The sequence below is a fragment of the Antrostomus carolinensis genome, unplaced genomic scaffold, assembly GCF_000700745.2.
Source record: "Antrostomus carolinensis isolate BGI_N321 unplaced genomic scaffold, ASM70074v2 scaffold1749, whole genome shotgun sequence".
Taxonomy (NCBI): domain Eukaryota; kingdom Metazoa; phylum Chordata; class Aves; order Caprimulgiformes; family Caprimulgidae; genus Antrostomus; species Antrostomus carolinensis.
This window is the reverse complement of record NW_010337629.1, coordinates 12,412-33,795: the sequence shown is the minus strand read 5'-3', so window position 1 is coordinate 33,795 and position 21,384 is coordinate 12,412. Positions and strand designations below refer to the sequence as shown.

The following is a 21,384-nucleotide window of genomic DNA, read 5'->3' as shown; positions in this document are numbered from 1 at the left end:
AAGATGCATTGTAAAGTGACTGGCCTGCAGATTTTCAAATCTAGATTGTGATTTTTAGCCGCTGAGGTTAAATTTGTGAAGGGATGGATGTTGTGAGAAATCATGTACCTTGTACTGTTAGATGCTGTACTTGGGAGGTGAGGAGATGCTCATATTGCAGTTGGGCAGTTGCAAAGAGAATGTATTGCTTGCAGAGATGCTGGTTTATCTTATTTATTTTTTTTACTGTTGTAGGTCTGTATTGTGGAGCTTCTCTAGCAGGTAGTGGAAGCAATTTTGTTTGATCTGCAGCAGGACCTCTTTTACTCTCTTCCATAAATGCAGAACGTAACTGCTGTCTGTGTCTGCCCTGTCCAAGTCAGTGTGTCTGCCCGGCCCTGCTGGACAGGGCCAGGCTTGGTAAGAACTGCAGGAATAAAACTTCATGCCAGTACGTTTTTGAGGTGTTGCTGATCATTCTTTTGACATCTGGTTCCAGTATTTGGGGCTCATTTAATGAGCCTGAGACAACTGTCCTGTTGCCTGCAATCCATTGATATCTAGAACTGCTGGCCAACTCATTCACTGTTTTTGCACTCCTGCTTAGTCCCCACATGCTTTGGTCTGTCTCTTTTGAATCAGAGGGCTAGTTTTCCCTCATTTCAGAATGTCAGTGGACTTCCTGTGATTTGTCTGATGCCCGTGCTCTGCAAGTGAGATAAAAAATGCTTTGAGAAATGGATGGTATAGGAGGTTACGGGGTGGAAGAGGAGTCCGTGAGGATCTGATGCCAAACTCTAAGGTTTGCTGAGAACAATCCTGGCTAAAAGAACCTCAGTGAGGTTTTGCTCTGGATGATGAAGTTTTTGTGTGATACCCATGTCTTTGCCTGATTTTGTGACTCTTCTCTTTACAAAGACACTCATGGGGGACGTTCAGTGAAGTGTCACAGTATGCTAGCTAGGATCATTGTGGTAAAGTTTTGTGGTGATAATTCCATCCTGAAACAAAGGGGCAGAAGTCGAGGAGGATAATAGTGATGTATTTTCTACACTGCAGGGTCTGTTTGGTGTGCCAGAACTGAGCTGTCCAGAAGGATTTCAGGAAGCACAGGACAAAGCATTGCAAGAATCAGAACAGCTAGTCCAGAAGGCATGTTCAGTACCACCTGGGCCAGAGACCGTAATGATCTTTGATCAGCTTTCAGATAGCTTGTGCAGAGTCGCAGACTTGGTAAGTTGCTTTTTTATTATTCCTTGAAGCAGTTTCTTTTAAACTGACTGACTTAATGAGCTTACACTGTGATGTTCAATTTTATGATTTTCTACATTGCAGTAAATAGCAGATCGACTTTGTGAAATTTTGTGTTAAGGCAGAACAAAGGCTTTTACCAAATGATAGGTAACTACAAATCCTGTCAAACTGTCCAGTTAATTCTAAGACAGATGTAAAAATAGTATAAAGGCCACAACAAGAAAAATAACAGTGAAATCAGAATTTTATTTCTGCTGTAATATTAATACATAAGCTTTTCAGCATCCTCTGATGCTGGAAAACAGAGGATTACCCTCAACGTTAAAGCTGATGTTGCAATGCATTTGTTTTTAAGTTGTGAAAGTTTGTAGGTGAAGGTCCATAAAGAACTTAGAGATTAAAAATAGCAGATAAAACTAAACATTATTGCTTTTATTAACACAAGAAAAAAATGCAATGCAGTATTTCCTAGATTGCAGTTTCTGTGGTCCATGGAATTAGAGAACTTGATCTGATAGTTTGTATCACAGAATGTTCAGTTTAATAGAGCACTTTGTATTGCTCTATGGAAACTGTTTGCCCGAAGTACATTGTTTGAAGGAAGCAGACCCAACCTTTATACTGAAATCAGTTCTTAATAAATAGATCACTGAATTTTTTTACTTTGGTTTTCACATCTGAATTTCTCTGTGTTTTCAGTTCTCAAATCTTGTTTCTTATTCTTTTCTAGATTCAAGATATCTTTTGTGTGAGGCACTTTTTCCTTCTGAAAGTACTTACATGCTCTGTCAAGTCACTAGTTCTCCTTTTGTCTCTTATATAGATTATGCCCACTTCCTCTTAATCAATCAATATCTAACTAAAACACTAATGTCAGAATTCAGTGGTCATAGTTTTGTATCAGTTTGCTGTTAAAATTACCTCCTATGTGCTACTTGCAAAGCTTTGTCTGGAAGCAATTTGGTGATTGTTATCTGTTGGCAGGAATTTTGAGATCTGGCATTCAGCACCTATTCTGTCAATATTATACAGGATTTTAAACAAGGTTTCTAAGAAGGAAAAATCTTAACTGTATAGCATTTGTAAGGTTGGCTTTTCAATCAGACTGCAGTCACAATGTTAAAAAATGCAAGTTTGTTTCATATAATTTCTGTAAAATCATGCTGAATGTTTTCAATATGTTTGCAATCTTTAATTAAAATTATTCCTAATCTTTAACTCTTTATCATTTCAATGCCAGAACCTCCCTGAATTCGTGTCATGGAAATACCTCATTCCCCAGCCCCCTTTTAGCACCCTTCTAGCCTTCTGAACTCCTTTAACTATTTGAAGACTTACTAAAAGTCAGTAAGTCAAATAAAACCCCTGTTCTGAATCCAAAAGAACTTCTGGGTTTTCTCTTTAGACATGTTTCTTCCTCCTAGGTAATGATGTCAAAGCATAACTGGATGTTCTAGACACAAAAGTAAAAAGGGTTTGAAAACAAACCCTCTGCGCATATTTGGTGGTGTTCTTTCTTCCTAACTCTGAATTTTAGTTTTAAAAATCTTTTGTAATAATACTTAAATACATTGGAGTATCTCTATGTTGTAAGAACTCTAAGATACACACCATACTGAAAATATTTTTAAGACGTTTATAGATGAAATACAGTTTTTGGAAAGACACATTTATTGTATGGTTTAATAGTATTCAGCACAATTTTCCAATAAGCTTTATTTTTTTTAGAAAAAAAATGCTGATTCTGCAAATAGATTGCACAGAACTGTAGACATAAATGTATTAAGTGGAACTGCTTGAGTGCAACTTTGTTTGTAATTCAAGATTTTTCTATTTGTCTTTTTGCCTCACTGTTTTCTTCTACTATGTCAGGCTGATTTTGTGAAAATTGCCCATCCTGACTTTGCATTCAGAGAGGCTGCTGAAGAAGCTTGCAGGAGCATTGGTACCGTGGTAGAGAAGTATGTGTTCTTCTCTTTTTCTTTTTTTTTTTTTTTTTTGTTCTTTTAATTGTCATTTCCATATGCATCTTTAAAAATTACTGTATGATCATCCATGGAAACAGCAATCAACAGAAAAATATGCAGGAAGGATTTGCACGTGAGAACAAAGTGTCAGTCTTGCTGTTACAGATATTTAAAGATTTAGCTTCGATACAGTGAAGAGGTTATTCTATGTTAGTTTCAATTTATGTTCTGAACAGTTTTTAAGTTATGAACTGACTCCATGTCACTGAAACCTATCAAAGACTCAAACCTACATTTTTCTAGGCCTTGTGACAGTTCACTAGCTGTTATGAAGCATATGCACAAAACGGTATTTTGTTTTTAAGATTTAAGCTGTTACATTTCACAAGGCTTTTTTTTCTGGTTTGTTGACTTCTTGAATTCTAGCCAGTGAGTGGGGTATGTGAAAGAAGAAAGGACAATCTCCCGTTAAAATGAGAGAGGATGTGTCTGGGTAGGGCTGTAATATACGCCTGGTCTACCCTGGCATGCTTGTGCTTTATTTAAAACCCCATTTTGTAGAACATGTTCTCAGAGACTTCTGTTTCTGAAGTTTGGCTCTTCTTTGAGTCTTTTTTTTTTTTTTTTTTAATATCTTAAAACCAAAATCCTGAAAGTTACCTCTGTCTCTTTTGACTACAGTGAATTGATTTGCTTCTCTTCTGCTCTGGCTGCTGAGAAGGTGGAAAGGGGTGATCTTTAGTCTCCAAATACAGTTTCCTTTCAGTATCTTCTCCTCCTGTGGCATTCAGGACTGGCCTTCTTAAGTGAAAGCTTTACCAAGCAGTACTGTGAAGGTGACCCAGTCTGCTGCTTCCCTCAGGATTCCTAGTGAGTGGAGGCAGTGAGTGGTTGACCTGGTGTCCCACAGTAAGTTGCAGAGGCAGTGAAGCCTTTTGTACTCTGAGGAGGACAGCAGCGCATCAGTTTGATTTGTAAGCCTTGTGACTAATGTGGCTGACTAAAAAGAGAATTCTAAGATTAAATTCAGCAGAAGCTTGCTTTGCTCTTGCCAGTGTGTTTGGAAAACCTTTCACTTTAAACTGCATTTTTCAGGACTTAGATTGAGCACACCATCTATAACAATATGACTTTAATACCTAAATACCACTTCCGATTTAAAATTCGTAGAAAGAAGAAGGTATTCACAAATTAACCTGAGAGGTTCATAAACTATTGTAAATGATCAAAAATAGCTACTGTTGAATATTTGTTTTCATGGGCAAATGGTATCCCTTAGGAACTAGTAACAATGCATATGCTGTTAGCCACTTTTTGACAGAGTGCTGGGCTTTTTGTTTAGCACCTGCTGTACAGAGCCTTTTCAAGTACAGGCATGTTGCAACGTCTTCTTCTCTCTCTGGATTGGGTATTGGTAATTACTAAATTCATTTTACAAATGGGGCTGCAGAGACTTCCTGCACCTCATCTGATTTAAGAAGTTAGTGCTCAGACTGCCAGACTGGGGGCTGCTGCCCACTGCAGCTATGCTGGTGTGTATGCGTCGATGTTTCTTTCTCCACTGTGATTCCCACCCAGTAATCCAGGCTGACAGACATGCTTGTAGTTAACATGCCAAGAGATCTGATAGACGTGGTATTGTCTGGTACAGAGACAGTGATGAGTGTCTGTAAGCGTTCTGGGGATAGCAAGCTCTTAGTCTACTTCAGTGGCAACCAGCAGCACATTTATGGGATGGCAAACTTGAGCACAGATTTTCCTTTAATGGAGTCCTTTCAAAATAATAATTAGAAAACGGTTCTCCCACATTTATACTCTCACCATAATTATCTTTGTGCATAAAAAATAAGCTGTCAGTCTTAGACTTGCTCATATTTGCCGCAAAATGCCATCCATAAGTATTTTCTTATTGGATGCACAAGACCTGTTTCCATTCCAGTTTGTCCACGCATCCTTTGTATATAAATTTTGTAGTTTTTAAGTGTGGTTGTGAACCAGAAAGCATTTTTGAAAATACAGTCCTTGGATTTTAATGTTGTTTCAGTAAATGTTAAGCTCTGCCTTTGAATGAGTAATACCAAGAGACTGAACTAATAGTGTTTGTTGCTAATGTGTGATTCTTTTACTCTCTGTCTTTCCAGACTGAATACAGATGTTGAACTGTGTCAGAGTTTGAGACGTCTGCTAGCTGATGAAATTGCTATGAGTTCCCTAGATCCAGAAACCAGGTACTTATTAATGCTTATATATTTAGATTTTTAGATAGCGTATATCATTCCTTATTGTGCTTAATTTTGTGTTTTGTTACATTAATTAATACAACTGGAAAACATACCACATCTCTGTTACTAATTTATTACTCACTACTAAGTTACCTGCACAGGAGTTAGGACGTTTGTAGTTGTGTAGTCTTGGAGGAGGTCTCTGTGACTGTATAGCACAAGATATATTTAAGCTGAATAACTGAGACCTGCAAAAATTAAAAAAAAAAAAGAGAACTTAAGGTTTTCTTCAATAACACTGTATTGTTTAAAATGAGGTGCTGTGCTGTGGTGTATATATCAGTGGTTTTAGCAATAAAAGTAGGGAACTAATCAAGTTGATTTCAGTTTATGTATCAGTGGTTTTAGCAATAAAAGTAGGGAACGGACTAAATAACTTGATTTCAGTTTATAGAAACTTATTTTATATCTTTCAAAATCAGATTATCAGTGTATTTATTTAAAGCTTGTTGTATGATTACTGTAAAATGTCTTATTAGCTGCTTATTAAGTTATAGTTTTGAATTTTTTTTTCCAGCTTTATGTTTGAATAAGTTACTTCTTTCTTCCCCCATAGTCAAGGATGTTAGATTTGAAGAGATCTTTTTCTGATCTGTTATAATAAATGTCAAATTAAAATGGTAATTTGCAAAAATTGGTTAAACATCTAGATTAATGTAGTGGAATTATTTTGAAGGATATTTTCCATGCAGATGGCTAGAATAACTACAAAGGAAAAAACCTATTTCACTGAGTAAACTTTTAAGTACCTAAATATAGGAAGTCTGTGTCCATAATAATAATCATCATATAACTGTGTTGTTATTCTCTGTAAAATACATGAAACCTAAATAACTACTAAGGGCAAAATCTGTTAAGAAATTATGCTTACTGTCAAATGCAGCTGTTTTAACGGGGATTTACTGTATTTTTAGGCGAGTGGCAGAACTTTTTATGTTTGATTTTGAGATCAGTGGCATTCATTTGGATGAAGAAAAGGTAATTTTTGGCTACAATATATGAACAGAAATTTATCTGACTACCAAAGACTGGATAATGAAACATGTGGGACATGAATCACATGATTCTGGGCTGGTTTGTCCTTCAAGATACCCATTGTCCTCTGTGGAATTTTGTCTACTCAGAAGTGATTAATTTTTTCTATTTTAAATCACTTCTGAAGTGTGGGGTTTTTTTAAATACTGTTTTAGATATTAATTGGCTGTTCTTCCCAGTTTTAAAATACTGTTCTTCCCAGTTTGGCCCTTATCATTCCTTTTTCTGTACTTAAGAGTTATAAGCAAGACCTGGGATCCTGCTTTCTTTGATTGGTATCTCCATCAGATATTTAAAATAGGTGCTTAGCTGTCTGAACAACCTGAGCAACATGGGGAAAAGCAGCACCCTGTGCACTGTGATAACGGTTTAATCGACTAGAGGGGATCAGGTGTGTGTCCAGGTGCTCCTTTGGTGCACACATAACCAGAAATTGTAAATCTTGTTCAAAATTGAATGTCTGGGCATAGTCTGATTACCTCTCTTGGAGCTTTTACATGCTTTTGCAGTAGTTAGAGATGTATTTCCCTAACTCATCAGCTTTCGCCATGTTTTGTGGTACGGATACTCTGTTGGATGTCTCTTCATAGCTCATGGCCCTCTCTAAAGTTAATACCTTGTTTATTTGAGTCATCCCCTCCAAAAAGATCTGTACAAAGGCTTTTTTACCAGATTTATGTGGTAAACTTACTCTGAAGATCACGGTTGTGATGGTATTTTGTGACTTGGTAAGTGCTTCTAAAATATATTTTTACAATTGCTTTGTACAAAGAACAACTCTGAAACTTGGACTCTGGGTTTTATTTCTGATTGGACTACTGATTCTACGGTGCTTCACCTCCTTTCAGTTACAATTTCACTTACCCCTTATTTTTGCATGTTTTCCTCTTCCTCCTCTGCCTATTCCACTTTTCTTCTATTGCTTGCTGCTCAGAGTTTCTTTTCAATTCTCATTTCAGACTTAAGAAATCCTTCACTGTTGTAAGTTGAAATTTACTTCTGCTACAAAGAATTTCTGCTTTTAAAAATAAAACTCAAAAGATGTGTTTAAAAGAGTAAAGGTGGAATGGGAGGACAGAGATCTGTGGGTTTTGTCATTCTTTGGACTTTACAAGTATGTCTCTATAACCTCAGCCTTTTCTTTTGAGCTAAGAACACACAGGCAATAGAAAACATACTCTACTAACATGAGCAAGTTCACTGAAGCAAATCTTACAGTAAGGTTGAATGTGGGTAATACTGTAGTGATGATGATAAAACCCTAAATCACAAACTTCTCAGGGAAGGGTCAAAATACCATGAATGCTTTATGCTCTCCAGAAAATAGTGCAATACAAACAGTAACAAGAGAACTGTCATTCTATGTCTGTTTCAGAATGCTGTAGGATTTATCCATCCCAGTGATGTTTCATTTTTTCTCCTCTGTGTTTTACATAGCAAACATATTAGGCATAGTTTTGTAAATGCTTTCTGAGAAGCTAGCAAAGCTTAGGTAAATTCTACATAAACTCTGCTGTATGTTTTCTTACTGCAGAAACATAGGCATTTTATTTCAAATTTCAATTCTATATGAAATTATACATCTGTATGAGTATCTAATCTTACTGACTTCAGCCCTATGTTAGGATTTTGCTGATGCTGTAGGTCTAATCTTAAATGTTTAAATCTTAAATTTTTTGCTTAATTTCTGGAAAAGTCCTTTAAGGTTTTAGAAACTTGGAGTTCTGCTTCTGTCTGAAGATGTTATTTATTTTGTACTTTATTTTTCTTACAGCGTAAAAAGGCAGTCAACCTCAACGTCAAAATATTGGATTTATGTAATGAATTTCTGACAGGAACTCACCTTCCCAACAAGATTGACAAACATGTTTTGCCAGAGCATATTCGGTATAATTTTACAGCGGAAGGCAATTACTTACAAGTTGCTGGTCTGCATGCTGACTGTCCCGATGATCTGGTGTGTATTCCCCAGATTTGCTTTGGCATAATAGCAAAAGTGCATATCAATTACTTACTTGTTATTGAGGCAAATGCATATAGTTTATTATTATAATGTTAACGACTAAGAAGGAAGAACTGTTTTGGAACGTAGTACACAATGGCAGCCTTGGCTGTAGCAGCTATGAAATAATGGAGGTGAAGAACCTGAAGATCCTGATTGAGGAAGAAGAGGGGCAGAATACAGAGCCTGGATTTTAGGCATGCAGACTTCAGCTCATTCAGTAAACTGGGAGGTGGGATGCTATGGGATGCAGCTCTGAAGGGTAAAGGAGCTCAAGAAAGGGAGAATTCCTGGCAATAGTACAGGCTTGGACTGCCTGGCTGGTCTGATCTGTGGCAAAGGCCCTGAGGGTTGGTGAGCATCAAGCTGGGCATGAGCCAGCAATGACCCTGGCAGCAAAGAAGGCCAACAGCATCCTGGACTGCATGAACATGGTCAGAGCCAGAGACTGAGGGAATTGATTATAACCCTTTACTCATCACTCTTTAGGAGTCACTTCGATAGAGGCAACCAAGGTGACCAGGATCTGGAGTGCTTCCACTGTGAGGAGAGCTTGAGGGATCTGGGATTGTTCACCCCATAGCAGAGGTGGCTTTGAGGGAACTCTGACAGCAGCCTGCCAATACCTACAAGGATATCGTGGAGCACCTAGAGCCAGGCTCTTCAGAAAGGTGCATGACAGTAGGACAAGTGGCAGCAGGCACAAGTTGAAGTGAGAAATGCCAATTGGAGAAGTTTTTCCTGGTGACAATACCCAAGCAGTGAAACAGAAGTCATGCTGTCTCTCCCATCTCTGCAGGGTTTCATGACCTGACTGGAAAAAACTGTGCAACTTGGTCTTACCTCGTAGCTCACCTTGCTTTGTGCAGGAGGTTGGATTAGAGACCTCCTGAAGTCCCATCCAACCTGAATTATCCACAATAATATTATTTTAATTACTGCTAATGTTGCTTTTGTAAAAATAATTCATTTAGAGTTTGTTTATAAATTGAAAATTAATTTAGACACTTTGAAATGTGACAGTGGTTCCTTAGTCTTTTACATCTGAGTCTAGGATCAGGAGTGTGTTATAACACTCAAATGTTCTGTTTTCATTTACTATATAGTTAAATAATCAAGATGTCTTTGAAATCTTGGTTGTCATGAAAAAGAAAAGCTTACTGTGGTAGAACCCAAGCTGTAATGTTTCTTTTCAGTAAGAAATTAAAAATTAATTAAATTATGGCACTGTTAAGATATATAAACTCTTGTCCCGAAAATAGTGTGATCTGTAGAATTGCTACTGAAGCTATGTGTAATATATCAATTAAAAAATGCAGGTCTCAGACAGATCTTTGGAGTGGCTCTTTGGTAATCATATAATTCAGGTTGGAAGAGACCTCTGGAGGTTGTCAGTTAGAGGCTGATCCTGTTCAGAGCAGGATCAAGTAGATCACATTTCTCAGTGACATGTCCAAGTCTGAACACTTTCAAAGGACAGAGATTCCATTACTTCTCTGGGCAGCCTGTTTGACCACCCTCACTTTTTCCCTCCCCCCCTGTATCAAATTGGAATTTTTCATCTTCCAGCTTGTGTCTATTACATCTCCTCCTCTTGCTGTGCACCTCCAAGAGCAGTCTGGCTGCATGTACTTTATGCCCTCCTGCTAAGTACATAAAGATTACCATCTCCTTTGAGCTTTTTCTTTTTTAGACTGGACAAAAACCCAACTCTTGCAGCCTCCATTCCATGTCATGTGCTCTGGCCCCCAAACATCTTGGTGGCCCTGTGCTGGACCCATTCCAGTATGTCAGTGTCTTTTTTTGTCCTGTGGAACCCAAATCTGGACGTTGTACCCCAAATGCAGTCTGGGCAGTACCAAGTAGAAGAAAGCAATCGCATCTGTGGACCAGATGGCTGTGCTTATTGTCATAGAGCTCAATATGCTGTTGGCCTTCGCTGCAAAGACACACTGCTGAACTGTCTACAAGGAAGGGGAATAATTTCACTTTATTTGCCTTTTTTTAAAATGAAAGCCTGGCGAAACAGAGCAGGTACAAAATGACTTATGAATTATTATAGCAATATTTTTTATAAACCCAGGACCTGCATTCTTGTTGAATATATTATCCAAGAGAGAAACTTATTTCAAATGAAGATAAGCATAAGTTGTTGCTGCATTTCTTAAGGCTATTCCATATGTAAAAAATAAACATTATCTTCAACTGGTTTATAAATTATAAAAAGCATTTTACCAAATTTTCTGAGGTTTGAGATTTTTTTATTTTTTTTTGAGTTATGAAAAAACCCGAAGAAACCAGAAATAGGAGAAAAGCTGATTGTCCATGGGCAGATGGGCAAACTAATAGCTTGCTATTTCAAAAGAAATAAGGCTTTTCTCTTCCTCTTTTTTCTTTCCCCTGACCCTGTCTCTGGTTCTTATCAGATCCTTCCATAAGGCAGCTTAACTGACGTGCAGAGAACAATTTGGCTTTCTTTTGGGTTTATTTTCAGAAGTTTTAGTGAGTTAAGACAGCCCACAGAGTGGTCTGAGAAGCACAGACGGAGGGAGGCAATGAGCAGAGAGGGGACTGTTGACAAGAGTAGAGAACAGGACCCTTTTTGGCAGTCTTGATCTGTTAGATTGTCTCATTACATTTCCTCATTCCATCTTTAATGGGTAAGAGCTCCTTAATTGTCAGGCAGTTGTAATTACTATTGTTAAAAGGCTTTAGGGCTTTTCCCAACAATATTGGTGACATACAGCTATAATGCCAGCTCTTCAATTGCATCATTTGTTTCCCTTAAAAATTGCACTGCAGTGATGTGACCTTTCAATTTTTTTTTGTATTAGGTGCGAGAAGCTGCTTACAAGATTTTTCTTTACCCAAATGCTGAGCAGTTGAGCCGTTTAGAAGAATTGCTTACCAGCCGAAACAATCTGGCGCAGCTGGTTGGGTATGACACCTTTGCCCACAGGGCTCTTCAGGGAACAATGGCCAAAGATCCAGGTATAAGGCATATGTGGAAGGACATGCTGAGAAATCAAATGCACTGTGTTAGGTGTGAGGTCAAAAGTAGTTAGTTCCTTTTGCTAAGTTTACTCATACTTCTTCCAGTGAAGTCTCTTATTGCAGTTACGTTTTGCTGTATGCACTACTCATACTTTCTATAAATGGCAATACTCACTGAGTAGGAACCAGTGTTTTTGCTCAGAATCAGTGCTCTCTCCTTAGCTTCTGAAGGTGCCATTATCCCAGCATGTATCAAAGTAAATGTACTAAATTCTCTTGAAGTGATGGCACAGTGGTCAATGGAGTAGTTTGTTGTTCTAAAAAGAACTTTGTTGTTCTAAGGGAGCTTGTTTTGTTTGGAATGTTTTGATGTAAACTTAATGTCTTGTAAGGGAAGAAATCACTTTCTTTTTTTTTTTTTTCTCCATTTTACTTCTAGAGACAGTAAGACAGTTTCTGGAGACACTTTCTGACCAGCTGTCTAAAAGGTATGTCTTTTTCCCTAAGTTATTTTTCTAACCATTCTCTTTATTTCTAGAACAGAGGGACTTGTGCACTAGTCAGTCAGTCAGCGTTGCTTATTATATACTCTGGTGAAACAAAAAGCAAGACTTTCTCAGAGTTTTGGAGGGAGCTATTGACTTAGAATAAATTCTGTCAATGATGAGAGAACGTCCAGGACTGAATGCACCAAGTGATGTGCCAGCAACAGCAAACAAGAAGACCAAGTTTAAGTGTTGAAGAACACTTATCCTGGTCTTCTCCCCATACACACAACTGCATATATTTTACGTCTGTAAGCAAATTCCTCTGTTTGTCCTTCTTTCCCCCCTTAGTTCTACACAGCACAAAACAAGTTTCATCACTGTGTATAAATGGGCTGTACTGTAAGAAAGAAAATGCTTTGGAGTTGTACAACCAGAGTAAGAGGGACTTGATTTGAAGGTACCTGAATGACAGAAGCAGAATGGAAAAGTTCTTTTACTGTAGTATATGGACCTGACTTATAGAGAACTGCCAGTCTCTGATGATGGACATTTTCTTAGGAGGGAGTAGAATTGTGTACTGTATTCCATTGCTCAAAATTATTTCATTGATGCTTTCATAATAAAAATATTTTTCAGAACTCAAAAAGATTTTGAAATGATGGCAAAAATGAAAATGAAGCTCAACCCCCAGAATTCAGTAAGTTAAGTTTTCATGTGTCGTTTTCTGTTTTGTTTCTTTTTAAAAATAATAATGTAAGAAAACCTTGTTTTGCAAGAAGAATTAGCTCTAGTTTAGTGTACAACACGTAGTATAAATAGAGAAACTTTCTGTTTTCTAGCTTCAAATGCTTCTTGACTGCTTAGCTGCTGTATTAAAACCAAGCATTCAGTGCAAGATAGATGTTGGTTCATACAAAGTGATACTGAGATAACTAAAACATAAAGTGGCGAAAGTGAATATAACTTTGTTTTTAACTAATTAATACAGTCATTTGAAAAATAAAGGCTATAATTTAGGTTAGATGCATGTCCAGTTTGCATACTGTATTGTATGTATCCTAATTCTGTACCTAACTAGGTTTATCTTTTTATTTGAATTGGGTGTATTTCTTGAAATCTGGTATGAAGTCCTGTTACATATTTGAATAAGAAGTACTGTCTTCAAGCAAATGTTAAAAAGGTTTCAAGTTGTGATATACAATGCTATTTCTGATGATGTTTTTAGCACTGAATGTTTCCTATTATGTTTTAAAGTTCTGTGACTTTTTGAAACTGCAGAAACATTCAAAGGAAACAAAACTTTGAGTTCACTTGTCCATTATTGCAATTATAAGCTGGAATTCTCTTTCAGAAGCTGATGCCGTGGGATCACCCTTACTACAGTGGCGTCCTTCGTGCTGAGAGGTAAGCTCCTTATGTTTGTGATTGTAATGTAAATGAGTGTCTTTATTTCATTCCTTGCAATAAGGATAAAGAAAGAACTCAGTGTAAACATGATTTCCTTCTTTGAAGATGTACTTCCATATGAAAAAATAAAAGAGTATCTGGTGGGGCAGTTGTTTGCAACATTTCTTAGTTACTGCTGGAATGCCTGTAGAAGTTTTTGGCTCCTCTGTTGTTTTATGAGGAAGTATTGTACCTCTTTGAAGATACAAGAGGATGAAAGAGTTTTCAGAACAGAGCTGCAGTAATGTTTAAAAATCATTGATCATTGAATACAATTGAACTCCTCTTCATATATGAACTGTATTGTACTTCTTACTGAACATGCACCTATCATCCTCTTCTACAGACCTGAAATAGCAACTTCTAGAGCACATCTTCACTGTTTATGGATAGAATTCTTTCTCATCTCCCCTGCAAAGACTGGGAAATAAATCCTCTACACAAATAATAGTGCACAAGACCTTTGTGCATAATGAGATGCCAGCTCTGAAAGACGTGAGCCCTGCATGTTGCCTTTACTAGATCAGCAGCGGTGACCTTTTAGGTTTGTGTTGGAAAAGATAATTTAAAGTTGGGCTTCTCTCACAAGAGGGGGACGAAAAATACTCCTTCACTGCAGATTTGTATGTTTTTGGTTTTTAAACAAACTTAGACTGGATATATCTGTTTAAAGTAGTAGTTTACTCTGGATCAGAAAGTTATGGTAGTATAGATATGGCATGGAAGGATTGCCCGCAGTTGACCTGGCTGTTCTGCTGCTTTCTCATACTTCCTTACTGAGGCAATAGTTTTATGAGCGGCGGCTCCATCGTTGGCCTTGTCTTAAGCTCCTGACTGCATGCTCAGATGGAACTGAGCTATCTATGTATGTGGAGCAACGTTCGTGTCCTGGATGCCCCTTGCCATGCAGGGGAGGGAGAGGGTTGCCCAGCTGCTGGGTCTGCTCCCAGTAGCCGATGCCGGAGCATCCAGTGCTCCACACTGTATGTGTGGATTGCTTGTTGTGGCACAGTCTGGGAGTGTCTGCTTTTGTGTCAAACTGGACAGGTAACAGAAACGCTTCTGTGAAAGTGGGAATGAAGCAGTGGTTGTACTGGAGGAGAGCAAAGGTCCATCTAGCGCCAAATCCCATCTCAGCAGTGGTCAGTAGCAGTCTGTGGAAGAGCACTGTCATACTCTTTCAAGATACTATCTTGTAGCTAACAGATGTCCTTTACCTTGCCTGTGTAGTGTCTTCAAAACAGCAAGAGTTACATTCGGATACATAGTGCTTAACATTACTGTCAAATGTTGATGAAATTTATTGTCTACGTATCCTATTTATTTTCTACATTACCTATAGTGTCTGCCTTCCCTGTTTTCAGAGCTAGTGTGTCCCATCAGGATTAGAGCGTTAGATGTAGAAGGCTCTCTCTTTGTTTCTTTCTCCTCCTGGAGGAGTGTCTTCTGATATTGTCTATTTGCCTTCTTAGATCATCTCATTAAGCTAACCATATTGTAATTTAGTTGCTGATGATCACAAATAGATTATTCTGCTGATTTGGGCATTTGGAAGAAAAATGCTTCCTTTCCTGATGGGACTTTGTAAAAGACCCAATAATAAAGTTACTTTACTTTAAGAATTGCCTGGTAGCTTTATGAAGGGAGAGCTGCAGGTAAAACAGACCAAGATATTGGCAATGTATTATTGCTATTTTTTATTTATTCAGGCACCAAGTCCGGCAAGTGGATCAGTGTGAAGAATCTTCTGAACCTATGTACTGTCTCCCTGATTACAATGTAGGATCGGGGCCCACACTACCTCTCCCTCTATGTTGGGCAGGAGTATTTTTTTCTGGCAGGTGTACAAGCATCTACAAGACAGAGAAAGAAAAGTAGTTTTCTTCTCCACTGTGTGCAGCAGTGCTTTGCTCAAACCAAGGGCTTAGGTGTTTCACTGTGCTGTTTTCTGTGAAGTGGTCTGTCTTTGGGAAAAGTTTTTGATCTGCCAGTGACTTAACAATACTTTACGTTCATTCTGCCCATATAGCAGGTATTTAAAAGGGTACTGAATACTGGGTCATCAACCCTGAAAAGTAAAACTCACTTCTTCACTGCACAGTATCAGTGGCTGTGCTTTATGACTGAAACTAGGCAGGAGTCAGAGAGTATTCATACAACAACCAGAGGACAGGAATATACCTTGTCATGTCTGTGCCCTAAACATGTTCCATTTGCCACTTACTACCTATGTAAATGTGAATCCACTGTCCTTTATCTTGTAGTTGTACTTACCTCTGTTTGACCACATCCCTTATTGAATGCCCCTTGGATGCTGTGGTGTGTCTAGTTTTGTTACTGGAAGATGAGAACCCTGTCTACCACAAAGCTTCATACTGGCAGGAGTTTGACTTTCGCTTATTTCTTGTTACTCTCTTTCCAACTGAGCCAACTACATTCTTGTAGTATTAAATTTTGTCTCTGAGGAAAAATGATATTGTTTTTCTTGCTTCATTTTATTTATTTATAAGAAAAACAAATTATTTTATACATATTTTTACTTATTGTATCCTATTTTATTTTGCATTTCTGTGTGATGGAATGACAAAATATGTTTTCAAACAAGGTGTATTTACCTGGCATGCATTTCTCCCATTCTTAGTATTCTTTGTTTAGTAGATTAATTATTTTGTTCTTTGAGGGTTTCTCTTTTTTGGAAGAAAGTAAGTCTTAGGTCTTTTACAGAAATGCCGTGGCCATTTTTGTAATAGTGCTTCGTGCAGAGCGTGGCTTACATTTTTGTCTGTTGTATTTTGGGACTCAGTGGTAGTTTGTATATTTGATTTCTGTATTGTTAGGAATTTCTTCTTTTTTCTACTTAGTAAAATGTTTTTGTTGAAAAGGAAGCAAATGTATGCTTCTGGGTATTTCTTTTGGACTACTGTTGTCAGTGTAGCTCCAGCTGATATACAGAACCATAGTTTCCTACATATTGTCAGGTGCATGAGATGCAGATCATCTTTACAAACCTAGGTATAAAGAAAGAGACTACAGGAGTTTAGTTCTTGATTAACTAACTTAGCAACATTCTAGGATGTTGTACATGCACCACTAAGGGGTGCAAGAAATACTAGTCAGGACAGTGTCTGTGTCTTGAAAAAGATTTACTGTTTCCTATTTTGGTCTGTACAACCATGTTTGCACACAGAAATGTGAGCAAACATGAGAGAATGTGATCCTGATGCGATCTTTTACTTCCTCTTTAGTTCTCCAGATTTTGACCAGCTACATGAATTTGTCTGAAATGACACTGAAACTCATTATATATTTTTAATGTGTCTTTTATATCTGTATGTTGTAATTTTAAATGTATTTTATATATTTTATATTCTAAATAGATGTTTATTCTATATTAAAACAGGATTAAGGAAACAAATCCTTCTTCAGATTCCTCAATCACATTTGCTGTCATACCAAGTTGCCCTTACTTTTGCCCTTTGCTTATACAGTTGTTACTGACCATTTCTGCTGTTTGTAAGCTGGACAGCAGGAGGAGCTCCAGACTTAATTCACAGAGTACGTTTTTCTTTCTGTAAACTTAGCCACAATAATTTTGTTTCTGTCAGCTTTCCCCAAGTCTTTCCCTGGAAACTTGATCCAACTTCAAAATTGTAAGTCTCCCATTGATGGTAACAGGATAGTTTACTTTTTTTTTTAATTATGTGAAGTAGTCTCTTCGGCTTTAAACCCACACTTATGACAGTGCAATGTTTTTGTAGCGATAGGTTAAGTGGCAGAGAAAATAGATGTCAGTATAAATGTATATTTAAGAGAAACTGGAGGCAAAAGTCTGAAATTCATGGTAGTGGTATCTTAAAAGAAGATAGAGTAATTAGGAGAACCTCAAGAATTTTGGCAGGCTAAGGGTAATAAAACAGTGAATGCTAGAACATGCTTAAGCCTCTAACAAGTAAGAAGATGTCTAATATGTATATTATAAAAATAATACCGTTGACTTTTAGTACAGGCAAGTACCATAGTATTAATTAAATCCCATTACTTCATAGTAAGTGCAGCTGCAGTTATAAATAATTCTCAAGGCCCCGATCTTGTAAAGATGTAGTAGCCTTGCTGACTTCTTCCGGGTCATAAAAAAACCCCAAACCACTGGAAGAGACCTTTGGAGGTCAACTATTTGCCTTGAAGGTGGGATTGACTGTGCTTAAGCCACTTCTGCTGGAGGCACAGAACTGTTCTTGAGAACAGTCAGTGGTGAGTGTAGTGTATTTGGTGTTGAGTCCTGTTTCCCGAACCTTTGGTGCTTACCAGGCTGGGCTGACTTTGCTGGCTGTAATTCACTGTTGGGATTTTTGGCAAAATGTCACAGATTTTATTCAGTTTGCAACCAGGATGTGCTTGCACGGTTTTTCACTCTGTGCTGGTTCGTCTCCTTGAGACTGCAGAAATAAATAAGTGTGGCCTTGAGGATGAGCAAATCAATGCCAAAATAAGCCAGTTTCCTGGTGTTTAGGAAAGAGAACCCACCACAGCAACTGCAGGCATTTTGGATCTTGGGGTGACCAGCTGAACAGAAATTAGGAATAATTTACCTCCTTTCTTGTTGGGACTGTACGTAGACTGCCAGCTCCAGGGGAGAGTGGGCAGCACTTTGGGGTTTTTTTCAGAGGGATAGATTTGATACTAAGGTACCTAAACATGATTGGATATTTCTCAAGTTGCTAAAAGCTGCAACTAATGTTGAGGTTTGCAAGTTACTTATAAACAAACTTGTTTATGACAGCTTTTTGTTAAAATATTTTTAGTTGAACAAAAGATTGTTCTCTGTTGGGAACATCATGTGGAAAAATAGCTCAGACCCTTTGTGGAATAATGTGAGAAAACTGCCACTCTCTTCAGTTTGAAAGCTGAAGTGGAAAAATAATGCAAAATTTAAAAAGGTCCAGGAAATCTTTCCACCAAAGTTCTCATTGAAAAGGAAAAATTTCTATAACTGTCTGTTTATAAGCAAAGGAAGGCATGCCTTCTATTAAATCAAATAATGTAAGTGGGATAAGTCCACTTAACTTACCAGTCACTACGCTAGTGGACTAAGCTTTTTGGAGGAAAAACCTGAAAGTTATTGAAAATGCTTGCTGTGAAGCAGAATTCAAGTTTCAAGAATTATTTTTTTATTCAAAACATTGTGGAAGGATAAATAAACTGTTGTTGATTTGAAAACAAAGAAAATCTAAAAGTTGTGTACCATGTCGATACAAACCAATATTCTGAATTAACTCCTGACCTCCTCAGAAATATTCTATGAAATACAATTAACAGAAAGAAAAAAGGAATGTGAGATACAGGTGCTAGTTTATGGTTGATGAGAGTACAAAGGCTTTCTATTATTATTTTTAAAGAACCCCAGAGTCTTCTATAAATCATGGTTAAGAGTCTCCCTTCAGGTAAAGAATTAAATTTCATAGTCTCACATGTAATGAAAATTAAAAGGGGGTTTCCTTGTCTTGATCTCTATAAGTTAACCTGAGGGGTTCATCTCACTTTTATCTTCCACTAACAAGATTTTTTTCAAGTTTCTGTGAAAGTTTTGACAGAATCTATATTTTTGTGGACATCGAAGGGATAATACTTTTTCTAAAAAGAAAACCCCCAAAACCAAACTCAAGATCTATCAGGGATCGCATTTAATAGCCACTGATATGAATTCTTGCCAAGCATCTAATTTGCAGTTGTTAAGAATCTGAATGCTCACATTCTGAAGAAGAATGATCCTTACTCAAATATCCTTAATGTCCAAGTTTATAAAAAACATTCCTAATAGAATAGAATAAAGTCATGCTACACAAAACAGTCTTAGTTTCCTTCCACATATACAGCTTAAATGAAAGTGATTTTAGAAGTCTGCATTTTATTTCAATGCAATGAAGTAATACAAGCTTAGAAATAATTATTTATAATCACATACTACATCTTTGTTCTTCACAAGGACAGAGCCTTTTTGTTTGAAGCCTGCTGTTCTTGAAGAATAACCAACCTCATTGTGTCAGTTAACTTTTTTATAAAATTGGTTTTTAAATTGGTTTGGTTACATTACTTCTTTTTAAAATAGTGCTGGGCTGCATACTGTAAAAGTAAGGTGTCTGGATTTTTTAACATAGTATATCCTTTAATATAAAGCAGGAACTTACATCAAAGAAACTACTGTTTTCTTTGATATTTCTACTTTCTTTAGAAGGGTACTGAGATTTCTCCAAGGTTAGTTTCTGAGCTCACATTCTGATATAAGTACATAAGAAAATGTTCGTTCTTTCCTGGGCTTTGTTATAAATACAAATGCTTTGGCATATGAAAGCAGATGTTCAGAGTGAATGAAGTTATTGGAATACATTTTAAGACAAAATGAAAGCAGAACAAACTTCTTTTGTTCATTTTTGTGCTTCTCTTTCACAGTTTTGGACATTTAAGCATATGAGTTATGCAATTCTACAGGAACAACAAAATAATTTACAGTTTGTTATTACAGTAAAAGGGACTACTTTTAATTCTTGGTGGTTTGTTTGTTGGGTTTTTTTAAAGACAGAGTAGCTAATTGAAAGTTTGTCACAGAGAAAAATATTCTTTTCCAATGTAGGTGAGTTCATGTATATATTTGTTGATGCTGTTTCCTATTTGTTCAGAGTGACATTTATATTCTGGTGTCCTTTATTTTTTTACATAAATATAATATGGTATTTCCTACACCTAAACTAAAACCAATCTTTTTTTTTAATATCTAGCCATGTAAAAAATGCCTTCTCAATTTCAGGAAGTAATCTTTTAGATTAATAATTGTGTTTTCTGATGTCTATGTCTGTCCTAGTTTTTAGCCCAGTGAAACTATCACAATGTCTGTAATGGGTAGAAATTTTGGTATTTCCTTTTCCTGCTCTTCCTGAAGTACATTCAGATCCTTTAAGTTTCACGTAAGGGCTTAAGAAAATTTATGTGCTCAAGTTCAAGGGTAGTTGAAAACACTTTTTGTATCGAGAATCAATCCATACTTTTTTTTTTTTTTTAATATCAGATCCCGTAGAAGAAAGTTTCTACAGTAAGAAATCTTTTTGAGTGGAGTATGTAGTTTTCTGCAAAGTTCTGTTGTGATTCATCAGACCACCATTCTTCCATCATCTTTGCCTGCATTTTCAAAGGCACCTTCCATAGAAAAGGCTGTGCTGTTCATCCTCTTGGGATTCAGGTATACAACATGCAGTCCAGTCAGGGTTGCTTAAGTTCTAGAGAGGAGCGAGAGCTCATAGCTGTGCTCAAGACTTTTGCTAGTTAGCTCTAGTTCATACCTTGCTAAGCCTGAGAGTGGCATTATATTTGTGTCTGCCTTTCTCTGGTGACATAGGCTTCCTAGGTGCCTATTTGAAGCACTCTGAATCACCTTGCTGGGGCCCAGAACTCTCATTTTAAGTTAAGAGATATCCAGACAGGATATTTGATTCTTGCCCTGGCTTACTTAGCTGACCTGAATCCTTTTTCTTCCTTAGGAAGTGCTGTAACCATGTTTCCATGTATTCACCAGCTTGTGACACAGCAGTACAATGTCCTGCTAGTGATGTTAGTATGCCATGTGCATCATCCTCACCATTGAATTCTGCCTGTCTGCTCAAGCTGCAAATTACAGTGTACAAGGAGACCTGTCTTCAGACACTTCTCTGCAGTTGTTGTTGCCAAATGGAGCTCCAGTTGGTTTCCAACGCAGATTTTAGCTGTCTTGTCTCCAGAACATTAACCTTTCTTGCTAGTAGCAGCAACCCTTAGCAGAAATTTTACTGGTAGCAGAATGCCTGTTAGCATAGTTCAGCATGGGTCGTCATGACTTCCTTTCTGATTTCTTTTCCCAAAAATACTTGAATGCATTTCCTGTTGGAGATAAAAGTTGTAACTAGGCTGAA

At 37.3% G+C, this 21,384-nt stretch overlaps 1 protein-coding gene across 1 annotated transcript in view; it reads left to right on the top strand.

Annotated features, from left to right (window-relative positions):
* Positions 1–716: 716 nt before the first annotated feature.
* The window catches only part of MIPEP (mitochondrial intermediate peptidase), a gene marked incomplete at its 3' end in the record, with an annotated part of 31,006 nt that continues 10,338 nt past the window's right edge, over positions 717–21,384 (top strand). The window contains exons 1-10 of the mRNA XM_010175221.1: positions 717–755; positions 1,039–1,212; positions 3,106–3,194; positions 5,342–5,428; positions 6,397–6,460; positions 8,292–8,474; positions 11,354–11,510; positions 11,953–12,001; positions 12,638–12,698; positions 13,353–13,405. Of these exons, the coding sequence (XP_010173523.1) occupies positions 717–755; positions 1,039–1,212; positions 3,106–3,194; positions 5,342–5,428; positions 6,397–6,460; positions 8,292–8,474; positions 11,354–11,510; positions 11,953–12,001; positions 12,638–12,698; positions 13,353–13,405 (956 nt within the window). The remainder of the gene's footprint in view (positions 756–1,038; positions 1,213–3,105; positions 3,195–5,341; positions 5,429–6,396; positions 6,461–8,291; positions 8,475–11,353; positions 11,511–11,952; positions 12,002–12,637; positions 12,699–13,352; positions 13,406–21,384) is intronic.